This window comes from Hypanus sabinus, chromosome 1 (genome assembly GCF_030144855.1).
Source record: "Hypanus sabinus isolate sHypSab1 chromosome 1, sHypSab1.hap1, whole genome shotgun sequence".
In the NCBI taxonomy this organism is placed as follows: Eukaryota; Metazoa; Chordata; class Chondrichthyes; order Myliobatiformes; family Dasyatidae; genus Hypanus; species Hypanus sabinus.
The window spans coordinates 99,147,229-99,171,506 of NC_082706.1; the positions used below are offsets into that span (position 1 = coordinate 99,147,229).

The 24,278-nt window shown below is 41.5% G+C and overlaps 1 protein-coding gene across 1 annotated transcript in view; it reads right to left on the minus strand.

Annotated features, from left to right (window-relative positions):
* galr1a (galanin receptor 1a) overlaps positions 1-23,378 on the minus strand; it is a 38,065-nt gene extending 14,687 nt beyond the window's left edge. The window contains exons 1-2 of the mRNA XM_059985803.1: positions 22,734-23,378; positions 2,230-2,295 (exon numbers count right to left, since the gene is read on the minus strand). Of these exons, the coding sequence (XP_059841786.1) occupies positions 2,230-2,295; positions 22,734-23,378 (711 nt within the window). The remainder of the gene's footprint in view (positions 1-2,229; positions 2,296-22,733) is intronic.
* Positions 23,379-24,278: the final 900 nt, after the last annotated feature.

Below are 24,278 nucleotides of genomic sequence, written 5' to 3' on the forward strand. Positions count from 1 at the left end.
AGTATACATTTCCTTTCCCGCTCCTAAAATACACAATTTTAGATTAAACAAATCTGAATTGCCTATGTCTGTATCTGCATAACCTGTCTCTAACTCGTGTAACCTTATGCATGTTTGCTCATATTTTATAATGCTCCCATTTGGTATCAGATAACTTTGGTGACAAATCTCTGAAGATCTATCCTGGACCCAACATATTTATGAAATTACAAAGAAGACATGCCAGCAACTATATTTCATTAGGAATTGAGGACATTTAGTAATCTAGCCAAGAGTCTAATAAATTTCTATAGCTGGACTGTACTGGTTGCATCATCATCTGGTACGGAGAGGGCCATTGCATCAGATCTGAGAAAGCCGCACAGCTTTCTGTAAACTCCGCCAGCTCCATTATGGGCACTAGCCCCCTTAGCAATAAGAACATCTTTAAAAGACGATGCCTCAAAAGGGTAGCACCCATCATTAAGGACACCCACCACCCAGAACTTGCCCTCTTCTCATTACTATACTCTCAAGAAGATATAGGAGTCTGAAGATACAGACTCAACATTTTAAGAGCAGCTTCTTCCCTTCCAAAATCAGATTTCTGAACAGATCATGAACCCATGAACACTAACTCACTTCTGCTCTCTTTTTGCATAACTTAATTATATTTTTATATTTCTTACTGTATCTTATAGTAAGTTTTTATGTATTGCACTATACTACTGCTACAAAATGACACATTTCACAAAATATGTCAGATATAATAAGCCTGAGTCTGAATCTGATTCCTATACAACTTGTACCATGCCCTTGACCAGAAGAGTTTAAGAGGTAGCAGTTGCAAGACTTCCAACAATGAGACACAGGCGTGTAACAAGGCATACACTGCCAATGTGAGAAACATGTTGTTCTTTGCTTTCAGACTATTAGCTGGTCCCTTATGCATGTTGTCACTCTAGTTTCCAGAATCTGGTTATTAATCTTCACTGTTGTAATTGTGTCGGTACATCAAGGCTGTGCTCAAGCTGAACGTGTCAATGATTTTCCAGGATCAAAGCAGTGAAGTTAAGTACTGTCTCTTTTAAATCCACAGCTATTACTTAATCAGCATGAAAGGGCACAATCTAATTAGTTGTTTAAGAAGATGAAAGATTTGATGGTTTCCCTCCAGCTACATTAGTTCTTCAGGGTTTCAGGGTGGGCTGGATGATGGGGAGATGGGATTTGAGTAGCAGGTGGCTGGGAGATTTTGGAGGATGTGGGCGTATCCTGATATTTAAGATGGGAAACAGGACACAGGAGAGATAAGATCTAAACCCTTCCCCATAATGAGTTGTTAGAGCTGATTCAATTGAAAATTCCAAAAACTGTGAGTCAGAGTTTTATTGAGTATGGATTTTAAAGGTCACAGACCCAAGGTAGGTAGATGTAGCTCAACCATTATCCAAATGAATCATGATAATATTTGAGGGGCCAAATAGCTTTTGTTAGAAATGTTTCGGCCCACATTGCAGCACTGTGTAATGTTATCATTATTCATCCCTGTCATATTTTTTCATATTTTTCCAGCTTCTTACCAACAAGGAAAGTCTGAGATATAGTTACTACTATATCCCTCTACGGAATAAGAGTTTAATTTTCACTATATCCTATTTGCTTTACTCCTGAGACAATTCTTTCAAATATTTAAAATAAAACTGCTATTTAATCTGAACAGTCCCTTGGGTTTGATTCTTAATATTGTTTCTCAGAACTAGTGAGTACAACAACCTACTTCATCGTTATTCTTGAATTAAGTTTATCAAAAACATAATCAGATCTCTCTTTACAGATTTTGTTACTCCATCACCAAGATTTCAAATCGCATACAGTCAGAGCTTGTGGAATTTTACACTACATTACAAAAAAGTGTATATTGATAAAATGGGATGAAATTCAATGAATTTTTATTCCATAAAACATAACCAACAATATGCACTTGTGCAGTATGTCACCACCAACATGAATCAGTCCGAAGAAGGAACTGAACAAATAAAATCTGAATGGGGCTATTTACGAACAGATAAGAATGTCTCACTAGATTTTAAGTACCTTTAAGAGAAGGATGTTAGAGGGGGAGTTCTAGAGCCTAAGATTTAGGAACCTTAAGATGCAGTCGCCATTACTGAGTCAATGGATGTAGTATAGGCCAGAATTGGAAGAGTCCCTAGATGCTGTCTAGATGTTGCCAAAGTAACAGCTTACCTTCCTTTTAGATGATTCGGACTTCTTTGAAATATTGCGTAGTTTTTTGCGTAAATGATTCAAGACCTGAAAGCAATACAGGCAGCATTATAAACCAACAGAGACAACCAGAAGCATCACAAGGATCTCGCAAAACAATATAAAATGGGTTTGAAGCAAAAATATTAGAAATACTCAGTTCAAAAAGTTCAAAGGGAATTTATTACCAAAGTGCTTATGTGTCATTTTATACTACGTTGAGATTTGTTTCCTTGCTGAAGTTTACAGAAAAATAAAGAAATTCAATAGAATTTATGCAAAGCTATAGATAACAAAGATGGCCAGGCAACCAACATGAAAAATGAGACAAAATGTGCAAGTAATAAAAAGTAAGTAAATATCATACACCAGTCCACCAGTGTTTCGGTTAGAACGATGCTATTATAGCTTGGGGCTTTGGAGTTCAGAGTTCAATCCGAGCCTCCTCTGTATGTCCTCCCTGTGTAATGCATGGGTTTTCTCCAGGTCCTCTTTTTTCTCCCACAGTCTAAATAACCAGTAGGTTAATTGCTCATTGTAAATTGTCCCATGATGAGATTAGTGTTCAACCAGGGTTATCACGGGTTCTGGGGTGGAACACCTCAAAGGGCCAGAAGGCCCTAATCCACACTATATCTCTAAATAAACAAGTAACCATATAACCATCTCGTAACCAAGTAACCATCTCGGCCCTTCTAGCCCATGCCAAACGCTTATTATCTCATAGTCCCACCTACCTGCACTCAGCCCATAACCCTCCATTCCTTTCCTGTCCATATTCCTATCCAATTTTTTTTAAAATGACAATATTGAACCTGTCTCTACCACTTCTACTGGAAGCTTGTTCCACACAGCTACCACTCTCTGAGCAAAGAAGTTCCTCCTCGTGTTACCCCTAAACTTTTGCCCCTTAACTGTCAACTCATGTCCTCGTGTTTGAATCTTCCCTACTTTCAATGGAAAAAGCATATCCACGTCAATTCTATCTATCACCCTCATAATTTTAACTACCTCTGTCAAGTCCCCCCTCAACCTTCTATGCTCCAAAGAATAAAGACCTAACTTGTTCAACCTTTCTCTGTAATTTAGGTGCCGAAACCCAGGTAACATTCTAGTAAATCTCCTCTGTACAAATGCTGAATTGTGGAGTCCTTGAAAGTGAGTTTATAGATTGTGGGGTCAGTTCAGTGTTGTGGTGAATGACGTTTTCTATGTTGGTTCAGAACCTGATTATTGTAGGGTAATAACTGTCCCTGAACCTATTGATATGGTACTTAAATCCCCTGTACTTCCTGCCTGATGGTAATAGTGGGAAGAGAGCATAGCCTCAATGGCGGGGGTCATTGGTGATGGATGCTGCATTCTTGCTCCTTGTAAGTGTGCTCAATGATGGGGAGTGCTTTGCCTGCTTTGGACTGGGCTGTATCCACCATTTCTGTAGATTTTCCCATCCTTGGCATTGGTGTTTTCATCACACGTCACGATGCGACCAGTTAGGATTCTCTCCACTGTGCACGTTTAGAAGTTTGTCAAAGTTTTAGATAACATTCTGAATCTACACAAACTTCTAAGAAAGTAGAGGTGTTATTGTGCCTCCTTTGTGATGGCACTTGGGTGCTGGTCCCAGGACAGATCCAGTGATATGGTAACACCAAGGAAATTAATGTTACTGACCCTCTCCACTTTCACTTCCCTAATGAGGGCTGACACATGGACCTCTGGTTTCTTCCTTCTGTAGTGAATAATCGATAGATCAGACAACATATTTATCAGGATACTAACGAAGCAATTCAAGTCAATGACCTTTCATCAGAACGAGACAATGATAGGAGATGACTTAAGACTGTAGCGAATCAAGAAAGTTAATGAACTCCTTCCCCCTTCTCTTGTCTTGTAACCTTAGCCATTTCTTCAATCAATTCATCCTACTTTTCCATGCCTACCTCTCTGGTGTGTACTTAAGATTTAAGAAATGTTTGAATAATCTTATAAACACAGTGCCTAATAAAAGTATTCACCCCCACTCCGCTTCCCCCCAGGAAATTTTCATGTTTTATTGTTTTACAATGTTGAATAACAGTGGATTTAATTTGGCTTTTTCACACTGATCAACAGAGAAGAGACTCTTTCATGTCGAAGTGAAAACTAATCTCTATAAAGTGAACTGAATTAATTACAAATATAAAACACAAAATAACTGATTACATAAGTATTCACCACACATTAATATGACATACCAAATCATCACTGGTATAGCCAGTTGGTTTTAGAAGTCACGTAATTAGTGAAATTGAGATCTGTTTTTGGAGACCTGTGTGCAGTCAAGGTGTTTCAATTGATTGTAGTAAAAGTACACCTGTATCAGGAAGCTCCAACTGCTGGTGAGTCAGTATCCTGGCAAAAACTACACCATGAAGGCAAAAGAACACTCCAAGCAACTCTGCGAAAAGGTTATTGAAAAGCACAAGTCAGGAGATGGATACAAGAAAATTTCCAATTCAATCAACAAGAAATGGAAATAATATCACACAGCTGTAAATCTGTCCTCAAAAACCGAGTGACCATACAAGAAGGGTACTAGTGGGGAAGACACCAAGAGACCTATAACAACTCCGGAGGAGTTACAAGCTTCAGGAGCTAAGCTGGGAGAGACTGCGTATACCACAACTGGTGCCAGGGTGCTTCACTAGTCGCAGCTTTATGGGAGGGTAGCAAAGAGGGAGCCACTGTTGAAAAAAATGAACATGAAATCTCGGCTAGAATTTGCCAGAAGGCATGTGGGGGACTCTGAAGTCAGCTGGAATAAAGTTCTATGGTCTGATTAAACCAAAATGAAGCTTTTTAGCCATCAGATTAAGCATTATGTTTGGCGTAAACCAAACACAACACATCATTAAAAACACACTATCCCTACCGTGAAGCATGGTGGTAGCTGCATCATGCTGTGGGAATGCTTCACTGCAGCAGGCCCTGGATGGCTTGTGAAGGCAGAGGGTAAAATGAGTGCAGCAAAATACAGAGAAATCCTGGAGAAAAACCTGATGCAGTCTGCAAGAGAACTGTGACTTGGGAGAAGATTTGTCTTCCAGCCAAACAATAACCCCGGACATAAAGCTAAAATTACACAGGAATGGCTTAAAAACAACAAAGTTAATGTCCTGGAGTGGCCAAGTCAGAGTCTAGACCCCAATCCAATTGAGAATCTGTGGCTGGGCTTGAAAAGGGCTGTTCACTCCTGATCCCCATGCAATCTGACAGAGCTTGAGCAGTTTTGTAAAGAAGAATGGGGAAAAATTGCAGTGTCCGCATGTACAAAGCTGGTTGAGACCTATCCATGCAGACTCAGAGCTGAAATTGCTGTCAACGTTACATCTAATAAATACCAACTTAATGAGGGTAAATACTTATGCAGTCAATTATTTTGCATTTTATATTAGTAATTAATTTAGATCACCTTTAGAGATCTGATTTCACTTTGACACGAGTCTTTTTCTATTGATCAGTGTCAAAAAAGCCAAATTAAATCCATGATGATTCAATATTGTAAAACAATGAAACATAAAAACTTCCAAGGGTGAATGAATATTTTTATGGGTGTGTGTGTGTGTGTGTGTGTGTGTGTGTGTGTGTGTGTGTGTGTGTGTGTGTGTGTGTGTGTGTGTGTGATTAAGCATTCTTGTTTTCTTGTTTGATTAAATAATTCATTTTGGGTTATGTGTATAAATAAATGAATTCCATATGTCATCATGCTACCACATTGTAAGTGTGCACCTCATTTAAAGACAAAGTCAAACCTGGATTCCCAAACTCTGTGTCTTCCTTTGAATTAATTTAATGTTTTGAGGTTACAAAACATAATACTCTCCATTTCTCCTGATCAATTTTCTGCTTGCATAGAAAAAAATTAGTATTTCCATCATCTGAGGTATTTTGCTATTGTCAGAATCAGAATCAGGTATAATATAACTAAAAAATATACTGAGATTTGTTCTGTGGCAGCAGCACATAATAACAAAAACTATAAATTACAATAAGAACATCAGAAATTCTGCAAATGCCGGAAATCCAAAGCAATACACACAGGATGCAGAAGGAATAAAAAGTCAACATTCAGGCTGAGATCATTCTTCAGGGCTGGAAAGAGGAAGAAGCCAGAATAAAAAGGAAAGGTAAGCAGCAAGAGAGGAAGGTGAGATTCCTAAATTACTGACACCCATCGTAAATTGGGGTCTTCTCTACATTGGTGAGAGTCATCATAAACGACGGGACTGCTTCGTCGAGCACTTCGTCGAGAACATCGGAGAGTTCTATCATAGAGTGGGAGATCACTTCACCGATCACGTCTGCTCCATCTGCCAAAAGCCTTGTGCCATGATGAGACCACAGTGTGGAGGAGGAGCAATACCTTATATTCCATCTGGGTAGCCTCCAACCTGATGGCATGAATATCAATTACTCCTTCTGGTAAAAATATTCACTCCACCTCCCCTCTTTTTCTATTCCTCACTCTGGCCTCTTACCTCTTCTCACCTAACTATCACCTCCCCCTGGGTCCCCTCCTCCTTCCCCTCCCCTACCTTTTTATTCTGGCATCTTTCTCCTTCTCTTCCGGTCCTGAAAAAGGGTCTCACCTGAAAAGTCAACTTATTCATTTCCACTGATGCTGCCTGAGCGGCTGAATTATAATAAGAATTGTATATAAAAAGAGAAAATTAACTTAAATAAGTAATGCAGAGATAATGTTCAAGGGTTCATTGTCCATTCTAAAATCTGATGGCGGATGGGAAGTTGTTCCTGAAAAGTTGAGTATGTGCCTTCTGGCTCCTGTGCCTCCTCCTTAATGGTAGCAATGAGAAGAGAGCATGCTAGAAGCATGAGAGCACCGGAGTAGTAATTTCTGGATTGCTGCCTGTGCCACATGCCAGTGAGGGTAGAAACAGGATGATTTGGCAGATAAATGCGTGCTGAAAAGCTGGTGCAGGGGGCAGGGCTTCAGGATCTTGGATTATTGCGATCTCTTCTGAGATCACCTGTTTAAAAGTATCACCTGTTTAAAAGTGATGGGTTGCACCCATGGGACCAATATTCTCGTGGGCAGGTTTGATAGAGCTGTTGGGGAGTGTTTAAACTAATTTGGCAGGGGGGTGGGAACCAGAGTGATGGGACTCAAGGTAGGACAGATGGTAAAAAAGTAGAGACAGCATGCAGTCAGACTGTCAGGAAGGGCAGGCAGGTGATGGGACTCAGTTGCAGCCTACAGGGTGAGTATCAAAACATTAGGGGTGCAAAATCAAAAAGGGTAGCAAATACAACACTCAAGGTGTTGTATCTCAGTGGGCGGAGTATAAGAAATAAGGTGGATGATCTTGTTGCACTATTACAGTTATGATGTTGTGGCCATCACTGAATCGTGGCTGAAGGATGGTTGTAGTTCGGAGCCAAATGTCTAAGGTTGTATCAGAGGGATAGGAAGGTCGGCAGAGGAGGAGGTGTGGCTCTACTGGTAAAGAATGCCATCATATTAGTAGAAATATTTGACATAAGATCAGAAGATGTTGAATCCCTCTGGGTTGAGTTAAGATAATGCAAGGGATGTTGATGATAGTTATATACAGGCTTCCCAACAGTGACTGGGAGGTGGACCACAGATTACAACAAGAAATAGGAAAGGCAAGTCAAAAGGGCAGTGTTATGATTATCATGGGAGATTTTAACGTGCAGGGCAATTGGAAAAATCAGGTTAGTAATGGATCTCCAGAGAGTGAGTTTGTTGAATGCCTAAGAGATGGATTTTTAGAGCAGTTTGTCATTGAGCCTACTATACTGGATTGGGTGTTATGCAATGAACCAGAGAGTATTTGGGAGCTTAAGGTAATAGAACACTTAGGAACCAGTGAGCACAATACAAATGAGCTCAACTTGAAATTTGATAGGGAGAAAGTAAAGTGTGATGTAGCAGTATTTCAGTGGAGTAAGGGAAATTACAGTGGTATAAGAGAGGAGTTGGCCAAAGGAAACTGGAAGGAGCTGCTGGCAGGGATGTCAGCAGAGCAGGAATGGCATGTGTTTCTGGGGAAAATGACTAAGGTGCAGGACATGTCTATTCCAAAATTGAAGAAATACTCAAATGGCAAAATAGTACAACTGTGGCTGATAAGGCAAGTCAAAGCAAATGTAAAAACAAAAGAAAGGGCCTACAACAAAGTAAAAAATATTGGGAAGGTAGAGAATTGGGAACTTTTAAAAAACCTACAGAGAGCAACAAAGAGTGGGAAAAGCTATAGAGTGTGAAAAGATGGAATATGAAAGCAAGCGAGCAAATAATATCTAAGTGGATGGTAAAAGCTTTTTCAAGTATTTAAAGAGATGAAAGTGAGTATAGGACTACTAGAAGATGAGGCAGGAAAAATAATAATGGGGCAAGGAGATGGCAGATGAACTAAATGAGTATTTTGCATCAGTCTTCACTGTGGAAGACACAAACAATATGCCTGATATTGTAGTGTGTGATGGAAGAGAAGTGGGTGCAGTCACTATTACAAGAGAGAAGGTGCTCAAAAAGCTAAAAGACCTAAAGGTACATAAGTTACCGGGATCAGATGAACTGCATCCTAGGGTTTTGAAAGAGGTAGCGCTAAACATTGTATTGGCATTAGAAATGATCTTTCAGAAATCATTGGACTATGGCATGGTGTCAGAGGACTAGAAAATTGCAAATGTCACTCCATTGTTTAAGAAAGGAGGAAGGCAGCAGAAAGAAAATTATAGACCATTTAGGCTGACCTCAGAAGATGTTAAGGATGAGGTGATGGAGAACTTGGTGACACAGGACAAGATGGTATAAAGTCAGCATGGTTTCCTTCAGGGAAAATACTGCCTGATGAACCTGTTGGAATTCTTTGAGGAGATTACAAGTAGGATAGATAAAGGGGATGTAGTGGATGTTGTATATTTGAACTTCCAGAAGGCCTTTGACAAGGTGCCACACATGAAGCTGCTTACCAAGTTAAGAACCCATGGTGTTACAGGAAAGTTACTAACATGATTAGAGCAATGGCTGATCGGTAAGAGGCAGCCAGTGGGAATAAATGGATCCTTTCTGGTTGGCTGCCAATAACTAGTCATGCTTCACAGGGGTTGGTGTTGGGGCCGCTTCTTTTTATGCTCTATATAAATTACTTAGATGATGGAATAGATGGCTTTGTTGCCAAGTCTGCAGATGATACAAAGGTTGATGGAGGGGCATGTAGTTTTGTGGAATCAGGTAGGATGCAGAAGGTCAGATTAGGAGAATGGGCAGAAAGTGGAAAATGAATTATAATGGTTGAAAATGCTTGGACATGCACTTTGGTAGTAGAAATAAATGTGCAGTCTATTTTCTAAATGGGGAGAAAAGCCAAAACTCTGAGATGCAAAGGGATTTGGGAGACCTTATGCAGAATACCCTAAAGGTTAACTTTCAGTTCGAGTCAGTGGTGAGGAAGCCAAATGCAATGTTAGCATTCATTTCAAGAGGTCTAGAATACAAGAGCAGGGATGTGATGCTGAGGCTTTATAAGGCACTGGTGAGGCATCTCCTTGTGTATTGTGTACAATTTTGGGTTCCTCATCTTAGAAAAGACATGCTGACATTGGAAAGGGTCCAGAGGAGGTTCACAAGGATGATTCCAGGAATGAAAGAGGTATCATATGAGGAATGTTTGATGGTTCTGGGTCTGTACTTGCTGGAATTTAGAAGGATGGGGGAATCTCATTGAAACCTTTCAACTGTTGAAAGGCCTAGACAGAGTAGATGTGGAAAGGATGTTTTCCATGGTGGGAGAGTCTAGGACAAGAGGGCACAGCCTCAGTATAGAGGGGCACCCTTTCAAAACAGAGATGTGGAGAAATTTCTTTAGCCAAAGGGTGGTGAATTTCTGGAATTTGTTGCCATATGCAGCTGTGGTGGCCAGGTTGTTGGGTGTATTTAAGGCAGAGATTGATAGGATTTTGTTTGGACAGGACATCAAAAGTTACGGAGAGAAGGTCAGGAAATGGGATTGAGGAGGAGAAAAAAAAAGGGGATCAGCCATGATTGAATGATGGAGCAGACTCGATGGACCAAATGGCCTAATTCTGCTTGTATGTCTTATGGTCTTATGCCCTGGGTGACAGTGCTTCATGATAGACGCCGCTCTTTTAAGGGATTGCCTATAGAAGGTGACCTGGATGTTGGGAAGGCTTGTGCCCATGAGAGAGCTGGCTGAGCTTACAACTTTCTGAAGCTTTCTCCAATCCTGTGCACTGGCTCCTCCCCCTCCATACCAGGCAGTGATGCAAAAAGTTAGAATGTTCACCATGTAGTAATTTGTAAGTGTCTTTGGTGACATACCAGTTCTCCTCAAACTCCTAATGAAATATAAACAATCCCAAGCTTTCTTTGTAGTTGCTTCGATATGTTGGGCCCAGGATAGATCCTGAGATGTTGCCACCCAGGAACTTGAAATTACTCACTCTGTCCACTTCTGATCTCTCGATGAGGACTGTTTTGTGTTTTCTCGTCTTACCCTTTCTAAAGTCTGCATTCAGTTTCCTGGTCTTACTGATGTTGAGTGCAAGGTTGTTGCTGCGATACCATTCAACCAGCTGATCTATCTCACTCCTGTACATCTCCTGATCGCCGTTAGAAATTTGGCCAATAATAGCGGTGGCATAAGCAAATTTATAGATGGCATTTGAGCTCTGCCTAGCCACACAGTCATGGGTATAGAGATAGTAGAGCAGTGGGCTAAGCATACATCCCTGAGCTACGGTGGTGCTGATTGTCAGCGAGGAGGAAGAATTGTTTTCAATCTGCACAGTCTGTGGTCTCCCTGTGAGGCATTTGAGGATCCTGTTGCAGAGGGAGGTGCAGAGGCCCAGAATTTGGAGCTTGTTGATTAAAACTGGGGTATGATTGTGATGAACACTGAGCTATAATCATAAACTGCAGCCTATTACTCTTGACCAGGTGATTCAAGTCAAGCGTAGAGCCAGTGGGATTGCATCTACTATGGACCTATTGTGGCAAGAGACAAGTTACAGCAGGTCCAAGTCATTGCTTAGGTAGGCATTGATTTGGGCCATGACCAACTTCTCAAAGCACCTCAACCATGCGTGCCACTGGATGACAGTAATTAAGACAGCTCATCCTGCTCTTCTTAGGCACTGGTATGATTGTCGTTCTTTTGAAGCAGGTGGATCCTCCAAGTGCAGCAGTGAGAGACTGAAGTTGTTCTTGAACACTCCCACCAGTTGGTCGGCTTGGGTTTCCAGAGCCCTGCCAGGTACACCGTCTGGGCCTGTCGCCTGGTGAGGGTATATACTCTTGAGAGGTGTTCTGACGTCGGCCTCCAAAACAGATGTCACTGGGTCACCAGATGCTGCAGGGATTCATACAGGTGCAGTTCTCTTTTCCATTTCAAAGCATGCATAAAAGGTATTGACCTCATCAGAGAATGAAGAATCACAGCCATTCATTATGTTAAGTTTCGCTTTGTAGGAAGTAAGGGCCTGTAAACTGCGCCAGCGTTGACGTGCATCTGAGTCCATCTCTAATCGCAATCAGATTTGCTTTATTGCCCTTAAAACAGACCTCCATAGATTGTACTTAGACTTCTCGTATAGTTCTTGAATGCCACAGATCTAGTCCTCAGCAGATTATGAATCTCCAGATTATGTCTCCATTGGCAGCTTTTTTTTTGTGTATGACCAGTACATTCATGAAGGCACATTCTCATCCTTCATGACCCTTAACTACTTTTGCATCATAACTATCAATCAATTTTTAAACTATAAGTCAAATGGATCTACAATTGGCATAAAATAGCCATAAAAATTATGTAGGAACACAGCAAGGAATCAAGTTGTTTGACCCAACCAGTTCATACTGATGCTCTCACTCCATTTGAGCTTCCTCCACTAACCCATTAGTGTAACCTCCTCCTCAAATGCTTATCCAGTCTCCCTTTAAGTGTAAAATAAAAACAGCAAATGCTGGAAAAATTCAGCAGATCAAGCTGCATCTGTGGAATTGAAAACAGCGTCTCAGGACAAAAACTCAGTGCTTCTAGCATTTTTTTTATTTCTGTTTTTATGAGGGTTTATTAGGTTTATCAGAAGTTTATCAAGTTTATCCTGACGAAGGGTCTCGGCCCGAAACGTCGACAGCGCTTCTCCCTAGAGATGCTGCCTAGCCTGCTGTGTTCTACCAGCATTTTGTGTGTGTTGTTGTTTGAATTTCCAGCATCTGCAGATTTCCTCATGTTTGCTCTTAAAAAATACTAGATGGAATAGTTTTAAGGTGAGAGAGAGAGAAAGTTGAAATGGGATGTGTGGGGAAAGTTTTGATTTTTTTTAAACACAGAGAGTGGTAGAAGCCAAGAACAGCTTGTGCATGTGGTATTGGAAGCAAATACTATATATTGAGCTATGAAAGACGCTTTTGATAGGCACATGAATATGCAGAAATTTGAATCAAGTGCAGGCAAAAGGGATTAGGTTAATGTGGCATCCTACTCGGCTCAGGCATTGTGGTCTGGTCCTGTCCTGTAATATTCTCTATTTCAGGCTTCTGGTATCTGCAGCTTTTTTTGATTTTCACAGCCTTAAATAACCTTTGCTTCAAGTATTCCCTGTGGGAGCATGCCCAGCATTCTCACTGATCTTTGAATAAAGATGTCTCTTGTGAATTGCCTTGTGGATTTTCTTACATCAATGGCCTCTGGTTTGCTCTTTCCCATGTTCTCTTTTTGTATCCATTCTGCCAAAGCCCTTCATCATATTAATGACCTCTATTAGTTTACGATTCAACTTTCTGTTTGCAAGATAAAATAAACCCAGCTTGTTCACCTTTTCATGATGTGTGTAACTTTGCATTTCTGTTATCAGCCTTGTAAGCCTTCTCTGTACCATCTCTAGTGACTCCATATTGTTTTTAATGATTATCTGGAATGTGTGTAAGATTACAATGATCTAATCAGGATCCAATACATCTTTCCCAATCTCAATTTTATCCCTCTAAAAATAAAATCCAAATAACATACACAAAATGCTGGAAGAACTCAGCAGGTTAGGCAACATCTATTGAATTGAATAAACAGTTGACATTTTCGCCCAAGAGTCTTTTTCAGGACTGAGAAGGGAGGAGGTTTATAGATTTAGTGGCTCAAATCACATCAAATGATGTGTATATTTCAACTCCAGGATGCCTCTGTTCCCCTATCCTAGCTGTCTTCCTCCTACCTGCATACAGGCAGAGAAAAAAGCAAGGCTCCAGAGATAAGGACAACAGAGAGGTGGTCATGGGAGGCAGAAGAGAGGCTACAGATTACTTCAAGTCAGTAGATTGGGCCATGTTCAAGGACTGTATAAAAATGGTTGTAAACGAGTGTGTCCTCACAAAATCATTCAGAGTCTTCTCCAAACCATAAGTCTTGGCTAAACCATTAAATCCACAATCTGCTCAGATCCAGATCAGTAACTTTCAGGTCTGGCAACTAAATTTAAACAAGAGGTCCAGGTATGATTTCCGGAAAGCTGTTTCACGACTGAAGTAGCAATTTTGGACCAAACTTAAATCACTGAAGGATGCTCAAAAGCTGTGGCAAGGCTTGAATGCTATCACCTCCTACAAATTGAAACCAAGTGACATAGGTGACGCCAAGCCTTCACTCCCAAATCAACTCAATGTCTGTTATGCTCATGCTGACCATCAAAACATGGAGGCACCTTCACAAACTCACACAAACCCCAATAACCCTGTGGTTTCTGAGGCTGGTGTGAGAGCGTTCTTCAGGAAGATAAACCCACAGAAAGCATCCTGCCCAGATGGGGTATCTAGTTGCATATTAAAGACTTGTGCTGATCAACCAGCTGGAATTTTCACCAATATTTTTAAACCCTTCCATTAGTAGTCTAAATTACCCACCTGCTTTAAGCAGGCTTCAATTATACCAATGCCTAAGAAGAAAACGGTAACATGACTCAATGACTAACATCCAATAGCACTTACATTCACTGTGATGAAGTGCTTTGAGAGGTTGGTGGTGAAACACATGAACTCCTGCCTGAGAAGTGACTTGGATCCAATCCAACTTGCCTACCCTCACAACAGGTCAACAGCAGATGCCATTTCATTGGCTCTTCACTCAGTCTTGGAACATCTGGACAGTAAGGATGCTCTTCATTGACTATAGGTCGGCATTCAGTACCATCACCCCTCATCACCTAATCAATAAGCTTCAAGTCCTAGCCTTCCTTCCTTCTTCTTGTTTAACGGCAGTTGGGACCCAGATTAATGGTGCATTACTGCCACCTTCTGCTCCAGAGTGTGGATCAGACAATAGACTTACATTCTAAATCCCTTCACCCATTCACACACACATACCCTAATCTACAATTTATCCTTCCTTCTTTGGCCATCCTAGTACCCGACTCCTGCTTATCCATCATATCCTATAAAAAAAAAACCCTATATCCCTTAAGAATGCTAAAAATATCCTGACCTGTGCCCTTTCACCCATACCCAGTAACCCTTTTAATGTGAATTCCTGCACTCCCAATTCCCTTAGATTAATTCTCATCATCTCTCTCTATATCCCATACTTCCTGCAACTCAGAATTACATGTTCTACTGACTCCTCTTCCTGACATTCCTCATACAATCCTGTCTGGTGTCTCCTTATCATTTTCAATGTTTTGTTTAGTGCACAGTGCCCCAGACTCAACCTAGTCCACACAGTTTCCTCTCTTCTGTATCCACTGCCTACCCTAGTACCTGTAACCTTCTTTTGTATTTGATATAAATGCCTCCCTTTCCCCTCTCTGTCCCATCTTTCTTGCCACATTTGGATGATTTTTCCCAGATAACACACTTAGCATCTGCTTTGCTGATACCAATGTGCATTTCTATATTTTCTTTCTTTAACACCCTCTTTGCCAACTCATCTACCCTCTCATTCTCCTTCACCCCTACACGAGCTGGAACCCATAGAAATTTAACCTGACCACCCTGATTTGCAACTCTTGTGTCTGATTGAAGGACTTCATAAAGTACATCTTGCCAGCTGCTTGAGTGAAAAGACCTTAAACTTGCTAGAACTGAGGATGAATCGGAGCATATCAACAGTCTGACTAGTCTAGCTTTCTCCACCCATCGCAACACAACCAACTCTGCCAACATCTCCACTGTATACACTCCTAACTTAATAGATGTTCTTCTGCTGATTCCAATTTCTTTTGCTGGTATAACCACCCCAAGCCCCATCACTCCTGTTTCAGGTTCCTTAGCACCAACCATATAAATCTGAGTATAACCACTATACTTTTCCATCACATGATAGTTAAATGCACTTACAAAATCAGTTTTATATTTTCCTTTCCTTTTTACCTCTAACACATCCAGTCTATGTCAGGCCATACAATCTTCCATGGAGCTACAACTGGATAAACTACTGAAGGACTTATCCTTAGATCAAATACTCTACATTCTTTAGCAATATCATTCCCTACATGACTAAAGTTATCCGTCTGAAACCTCCCATTCTCCCAGCACTCCTGCAACACTCCTTTTGCAGAGTGAGAATCATTGTGCCCCTGCAAATTAGCCCAGTAGTTTGCCATCAGTTGTTTCCTTCTTAGTCCCAAAGGCATTACTCCCAATTCTACCTGTAGGGCTGATACTGGAGATGTTTTAAAAGCCCCACTAAAACCTGAGCCTGAATCACATCCAGTTTCCTTACAAGAGACCTAGCTGCTGATCCATATGCTACACTTCCATAATCCAACACAGATCTTACTAAAGCCACATACATTCTCTTCAATGCTGAACAACTTGCTCCCCATTCCCTAGCAGTCAAACATCTCATCTCATTTATTACTTTTTTACATTTCTCCTCAACTTTCCTGATATGGTCTGCCCATGTTAACTGTGAATCAAATATAACTCCCAGAAATTTAAATGATCCAACCCTTTCTAAGTCTATCCCATACATCCTTGTCTTCTTCTCTACCTCAATTCTTTTCCTGGTGAAAATTACAGTTTGAGTTTTTTCTACTGAAAATCTATGAACAACGCCTGTGAGAGAGGTATGGGGAATGGTTAAGAGGATGGGAGGAGATAGGAGAAGGGGTAGAGAAAGAAAAACAAGTCAACACCCAGGTGTGTTAAACAGGAGGGAAGAAACTGATGAAATAATTGATCAACCATTTACATTAGCAGAGATGGTGAGAGCAATAAAGAAATCGAGACCAACCTCCCCAAGGAAAGATCTGATATGCTATGTTATGCTAAAAAATCTAGGAGAAGGAGCGCTCTTGAATTTGCTGCACCTTTACAATAGAGTGTGGAAGGAGGGAAGATTACCAAGTGCATGGAAAGAAGCAGAAATAATTCCAATAAGGAAACCTGGCAAGGATCCGTCAAAACCCACTTGCTACAGGTCAATAGCATTAACATCAAATATATGCAAGATAATGGAAAGTCCTAGCTTTAATATCTCTTTGTATGACTGGATCCTCGATTTCCTCACCTGTAGACCTCAGTCAGTTCAAATTGGCAACAACATCTTCTCCACAATGTCCCTCAGGAGACATGCACCTCAAGGCTGCATGCATACCCCCCTGCTTTCCTCACTTTCTACATAGGATTGTAAGGCTAAGCACAATTCCAATGCCAGGTTTAAGTTTGTCGGACACCACTGTCACTAAGGTTGAAAATCAGTCCGAGTGGTGCCACAACAACAACTCTCACTCAATGTCAGCAAAGCAAAGGTGAGTATTATTGACCAGGAGGAAGAAACTGGAGATCCATGAGACAGTCCTCATCGGGGGATCAGAGATGGAGAGGGTTAGAATTTTAAAATTCCTCAGTGTTATCATTTGAGTGGATCTGTTACGAGTCCAGCACATAAGTGCCATTATGTAGAAAGCACCTCTAATTTCTTAGAAGTTTGTGACGATTCAGCATATCATCTAAAACTTTGACAAACTTCTATAGATGTGAGGTGGAGAGTATATTGCATCACAGTCTGGTATGGAAACACGAAAGCCTATGGAAAGCCTATGGAAAATCTTATGAAAAGTAATGGATATGGCCGAGTCCATCACAGGTAAAGCTCTCCCTGCCATTGAGCACATCTACATGTAGTGCTGCTGCAGTAATGGAGCTTCCATCATGAAGGCTCCCCACCATCCAGGCTTTGATCTCTTCTCTCTGCTGCCATCAGGTAGGAGGTGCAGGAACCTCAGGATCCACATTGCCAGGTTCAGGAACAGTTATTACCCTTCAGCCTTCAGTCTCTTGAACAAAAGGGGGTGAATTCATTCAAATTCACTTAGCGCTTCACTGAACTGGACTCACTTTCAGGGACTTTTCATCTCATGTTCTCGATATTTGCTGCCTTTTTATTTATTATTATTTCTTTTTGCTCTTTCTTTCTGCAGTTACACAGTTTGTTTGTTTTTTGCACGGGAGTTACTGTCTGCACTGTTGGGTGTGGTCTATCACTGATTCTATTGTGTCTCTGATACTTACTGCGATTGCCCTTAAGAAAAGGAATCTCAGGGTTGTATACCGTGACATATTTGTAATTTGACAATAAATTTAGTTTGAACTATCCGACAAAGACTTTCAAACTCCAAGTAATAATCAACCTCTACTCTTCTCACCAAAAAACAGTACGTCATTTGACTTACAGTTGCCCTTCATTTGCTCCTTCTGCACATTAACTGCATTTATTGCAAGATATACTTTACGGATAGGACAGGGTTAGAGGGATCAGCTTGGCTGGCTATCTTTACTGACATGGACAGCTTGAGCCAAAGGGCCTGGTTCTGTGATATGCTACTCTATGACTCTATGTAACAAACATTATTTACACTGATGGTTGTGGAGAGAGAAGCACCCAAAGTGCTGATCTGCAAATAATTTCTCAGTTTGCTGACCCTGAAAGTCACATTATCAGTTGCGACATTCACTATTTTCAGATCAGGGAGCCATTGCACACTAATGGGTTTACAAAAGCAAAGATCGTGGAATATAATTTGATACCATATTGCATACCAGATGCTGCCTTGGTTAGAGGGTATGATCTGAAAGAAAAGGTTGGAAAACTTAGGTTGTTTCCTCTAAAGTGTTGGAGGCTGCAGGGAGAACTAACAAAAGTTGATACAATTATGAGAGCTATAAATATTGTAGACAGGATCGCCTTCGCAGAATAGAAATGGTAAATACTAGCAGACATTTGTTTAAATTAAGAGGGGGATTGTTTAAATGAGATGTACGAGACGTGTTTTTTTTTCAGAGAGCAGTAGTTGACTGAAGCAGGATGCCAATAGGATAGGAGTGTTTAAGGGGTTTTTGGTTAAGTACATGAATATGCAAGCGATGGAGGGACAGGGATCACATGCAGGCAGAAGACAGTTAGTTTAATCTGACACCATGTTCAGCACAGATATTGTCGACCTGTTTCTGTACTGCTCTGTTTTATGCTCCATGTTTTCGTAAGAATATTAGCCAGTAACTTTCCCATTCTTATACAAAACTCTGCATTGTTTGATATGCTAGCGGCATCATGACATACAAGACAAAAAAAGGATGTATTAATATTAGAATTCATCTAAAGCTGCACAATCAGTGATAGAAGCTTTCTATGAGGTTCATGATTTTAAGTTGAATTGATGAACCAATAAAAAGAGGGAAGCTCTATCAGTCAAAAGCAATGATTACAGACTGTAAGCATTTTAACACACCGTGTTAAGTCAGACTTGGGGAGAGTCTAACGCAGGGACAAGGGATTGGTTCAATCATGCTTTCAATAATGATTCCTCAATTCAAGCATCCGGAGTGGGAACTGCTGCAGAAACTGACATTGAAATGAAATGTTTCTTTTATACCTGGGTGTCTAAGTTGGTCAATCTACAATGAGAATCTCATCTGAGATCTTGCTGGTTATCTTGATGATAATCCAAGAAAAGCTACAGCTATACAATCAAAACAAATGTGACTACAGTACTGCACTTAAGCACCTTTGACAGCACAGATAGAGAGAATTGGTTAGAAGGAAGATTGCAACCGGGGTGCAGAGATTAGGAATAACCACCAAATAAAATAATGAGGGAGGTGAGGAAAATTGTTTTGTCTCAACAATTTGGAATGCATGCCCGGGGGCATATTCAGGTATCAGAGGGACTTTGACTTAGTCTTATATTTGTTAGGCAGTGGGAAAGAGAAGTAATTGTTATCTCCACGTGATTTAGTACAGTCATGAAAAACCAAGCACCCTCCTTCTATGCTGTCTGAATGTTTTTTTGAAAGGATGTTAAACTCTGGGCATTCCCACGTAGAAAATAAAAGAGTAACACAAAAATGCTGGAAGAATTTGGTGAGTTTGAGAGTATCTATGGAGGAAAATGGACAAGGTTTCAGGTGAAATCCATGATTCCACATCTGCAGTCGCTTGTATCACCAAAGGATAATTCAACAAATGTCTCGCAGATCCACTCCCTCACTGTGCGATAAACACTGGTTCTAAACTCATTGGATTATTTCCATAGAAGACATGAAGGTGTTTCCATAAAGCACAGAGTGAACCATTGCCCAGTCCTTTCATGTGAAGGATAATTCAGCAAAGTCCTTCCCACCACCATCCACCCATCCAAAAGCAACACATCATCCTGCTACTTCAATCTACAGAGGAATTAAAAAGGCAGACCATTTAATCCAGGTTTTGGGTTGAATCCTAACTGTTTTCTTGTCTTTCCCATCACTACCTGAATGCACTGGGCTAGAAATTCCTTTCAGTTAGCAGTACAAAACAGCATTGGACAAGACTTCTATTGTAGGATTATTTGAAATGGAAGGGGCAGAGGGAAGTCATTCAGACCAAGGAATAGCTATCTTGCCTACTCTCACTACCCTGCTCTAAGTGTGTAACTCGCAGATTATCACACGTCAAAGAGTTCATTCAAATGTCACACGTGTTTCTGCTCCACCACATGTTCTAGACACTCCTCTCTATTTTCCTCATCTCCCCTCCAGTCCTTCTCTTAGTCCCTTTACAAAGCTCCAGTCTACCTCAATGCTGCAAGGTAACATTGCCTCTAAATCCTCACTGGTAGCTTGATGAAGTGACATTGCTTCATGGTGAAGCTAGATGACACTGGGCAAAGTGGATCAAGGGAGTGTTATGGTCTGTCCGGGTCTGATCTCCATTTGACAATTTGAGAATGTTGGCAAGTAGCTTATCTCTGGGTTGATCATGTTCTCCCTATACCAGAGTGAATTTATTGAGTAAACTAGTTGATAATGAGGAGGGCAGCAACTTTTACTTCACTCATCATTACTGCTTCCATTGACAATACCTTTTCTTGCTTCTCAACTCAACCTCCTGTAGCCAACCATCCTATTCTATAGTCAGCAAACAGGAGTTCAGTCGAAAGTCTTACCCGACTCAGCAACCAAGAATGCTTCATGGTTAATTAATAAATCTGATTTTCAAACACCTCCAGGGGCTTGCACCCACCCGCACTCTCACAATTATCACTCTCTTAAAGCTCTCTAGAATTGGCACTTCTCCAAATTTTGGCCTCTTCTTCACTGCAAAATATAGGCTCTTCACTAATCACAACTAAGCTAAACCTTTGAGTTCTCACTTTAAGTTACTATCTATTTAAGATTCTCTTTCACGCCTCTTTCTTTTAACAGGCTTTTGCTCATTACACCTAATACTCTTTAAGTGGCTTAGTGTCCAATTCCTTTGTTTGATAATGAAAACTTGATACAAATTTGAATGTTTTAATTACAGAGGAGCATGGAATTTAAATGTCATCCCCTCAAAGCTAATCAATAAGCTTCAAGACCTTTTCTTCAATACCTCTTTGATTTGATCCTCAATTTCCTCACTTGAAGACTCTAGACAGTTTTGATTGGCAACATCTCCCCCACAATCTCCATCAGCACAGGTTCACCCCAAGGCTGTGTCCTTAGCCCCCTGCTCTATTTTCTTTATACTTGTGAGCACAGTTCCAATGCCGTATTTAAATTTGTTGATCTCACCACTGTCGGAGGCCAAATCAAAGGTGGTGACAAATGAGCATATAGGAGGGAGATTGAAGATCTAGCTGAATGGTGCCACAACAAAATCCTCTCACTCCATGTCACAAAAACCAAGGAGCTGATTGTTGACTTCAAGAGGAGGGAACTAGAAATCCACAAGCCAGCCTTTGCTGGGAGATCGGACATGGAGAGGGTCAGCAACTTTAAATTCTTCAGTGTTATCATTTCAGAGGACCTGTCCTGGGCCCAGCACAAGAATGCACATGAAAGAAAGCAGGGCAGCGACTCTTACTTCCTTAGGAGTTTGTGAAGGTTTGACATGACACCTATAACTTTGACAAACTTCTATAGATGTATGATGGAGAGTATATTGATGGCTATACCATAGCTTGGTATGGAAGCACCAATGCCCTTGAACAGAAAATCCTACAAGTGTAGCGGATGCAGCCCAGTCCATCAGGGTAAAATCCCTCCCCACCACTGAGTACATCTACACGAAGCACCGTTGCGGGAAAGCAGCATCTATCATCAGGGACCCCCACTGCCCAGCACATGCTCTCTTCCCACCGCTCCCTTCAGGGAGAAGGCACAGCAGCTTCATGACTCACATGTTCGGGAACAATTATTGCCCTTCAACCATCAGACTCTTGAACCAAGAGGGATGACTTCACTCAACTTCACTTGCCACACCACTGAACTGATCCCACAACCTATGGACTTACACGGAACCTTCATTTCATGTTCTCAATATTTATTTCTTATTTATTTATTATTGTTATTTCTTCCTTTTTGTATTTGCACAATCTGTTGTCTTTTGTACAATGGTTGAACACCCAACTCCGGCGGTCTTTCATTAATTCTATTATGTATTAACTGAGTATGCCTGCAAGAAAATGAATCACAGGGCTGTTTATGGTGACATATATGTACTTTGATAATAAATTTATTTTGAACACTGTATCTGTGCTACTCTATCAGCCAGCCCCGTAGGCTCTTCAACCACATACCTTGATGCAAGTGCAACATTTACCTAGAGTGAATTCCCAACTGCCTATTGCATTATACTGAGGTGATATGGGTTTTTAACTCCTTATAACTACTTACATCAAATGCTTATCTATGATTCATGCTAATATATAAGTTACTGCTATTTGAAGTTTGCCCTTATCCTGCAATCAAATTCGAGTTTGTTGTCAAGTATATGTATGCAGAGGCACAATAAAAAACTTATGACAGTATCACAGGCAAATAACATCAGGTACGCAATATTCACATGGAAAATACAAAGTAAACATAATTTTTACACAATTGTGCAACATCAGAACAAAACTGACCATTGCAGTGCACAGTGGCCAGAATGGTCCAAGTGTTGCTATAGTGAGCTAGTGACTTGAGCAATCCCAGGACTTACCTTGGCGTAGCAATAGCAGATGAGGAGCAGAGGCAGCAGGTAGCCAACCACGAAGGTGGCCACCTTGTAAATTTGTCTATGAAGGAGGACAGTCCACAAATCCCAACAGAAGGGGCCTTGGCCATTGATGTGCAGTAGGACGCGGTAGTAAGCTTCAGGCGACGCGGCGGCCAAAGACAGCAGCCAAATGAGCAGGACCCCCATGACCGTGTGCCTGGCCACCCGAATGCAGGAGGACTTCCTGGAGTGGACGATGGCAATGTAGCGATCGACTGCCATGGCCGCGAGAGAGAAGATGCTGACCAGCATTGACACGGTGAAGAAGTAGTGGACGAACTTGCAGAGGAAGCGCCCGAAGACCCAGTGCGGCAGGAAATAGTAGGTGGACTGGAACGGGATGCAGAAGAGTAGGTAGGACAGGTCAGCGATGCTGAGGTTGAGGATTAGGATGTTGGTGGTGCTAAGAGGCTTGCGCGGGGAACTGCGAGCCAACACCGTGATGACTAGGGAGTTGCCCAGGACCCCGAGGCAGAAGATAAGGCTGAAAATGGGGATGATGATGTACCCGTCCGTGCCGATCTGACTGCCTCCTCCCGCAGCTTCCACGCTCTCGTTCAACCCCGGATCGCTCTGGTTCAGATCCATCCCCGTACCTGTAGATTAAACAAACTAGCAATAACAGTATCGTTAGTGCCTACAGCACTTCCAAGCTTTTGTGGGGTTTTCCCGCTTTGCACCATGAAGGCTTTGCAAAGTTGTTCGAAGTCGGTGCGCTCGGCGACAAGTTAAATTACCCCTGTTTAATTACGTATCAGATTTAGACGCAAACCCCCACCACCACCTAAATGGCTGGTTACCCCTTTTAAACTCACTCGTCTCCTCCGACTCTGCCGCGACTTCACTGCTGCCTCTAGTTCCAAGCAGTTTTGATTTGCGTTGTTTCACCCTCCCAGAAGGTTCATCTACTCCCTCCTCTCTGTAAGTCTGTTCCTGGGGTTTGCAGTCACAGAGCGAAGCGATTGATATTTGCACAGACTCCTGTAAAGGGGATGGTAGCGCTGCAGATGAAGCACAGCTCTTCCCTCACCACCGTCTCCAGACACCTCCTTCTAGCCCTCCTCTGTTAAAAATCCGCCCACTGCTGTCAATTGCGAGGCAAGTCTCCCTTAGTCTGAAAGATGGGATTCTACTCAATTTCCTCGGTTACCGTTCAGAGAACATTCCAGTGTCGCGTAATATGTTTCCACGGGACTTCAGGTGAACTAACTCAACCCCAAAAGTTTACCGTTCATTTCCCTCTACAGACGCTGTTTGACCCCCTCAGTTCCTCCAGCGCTCTTCTTCGCAACAGATTCCAGCATCTGCAGTCTCTCGTGTCAGTTTAAGTAAAATATATGATTTGCAAAATATGGAAGAGACTGTACCTGCTGGAGTCTGGAGCAACAAACAATCTGCTGGAGGGGACTCAGCCATCTAGCAACATCAGTGGGGTGGGGTAAAGCAAGCATTTTGATACAGGATTTCCACCTTCACTCTCCCTTTACA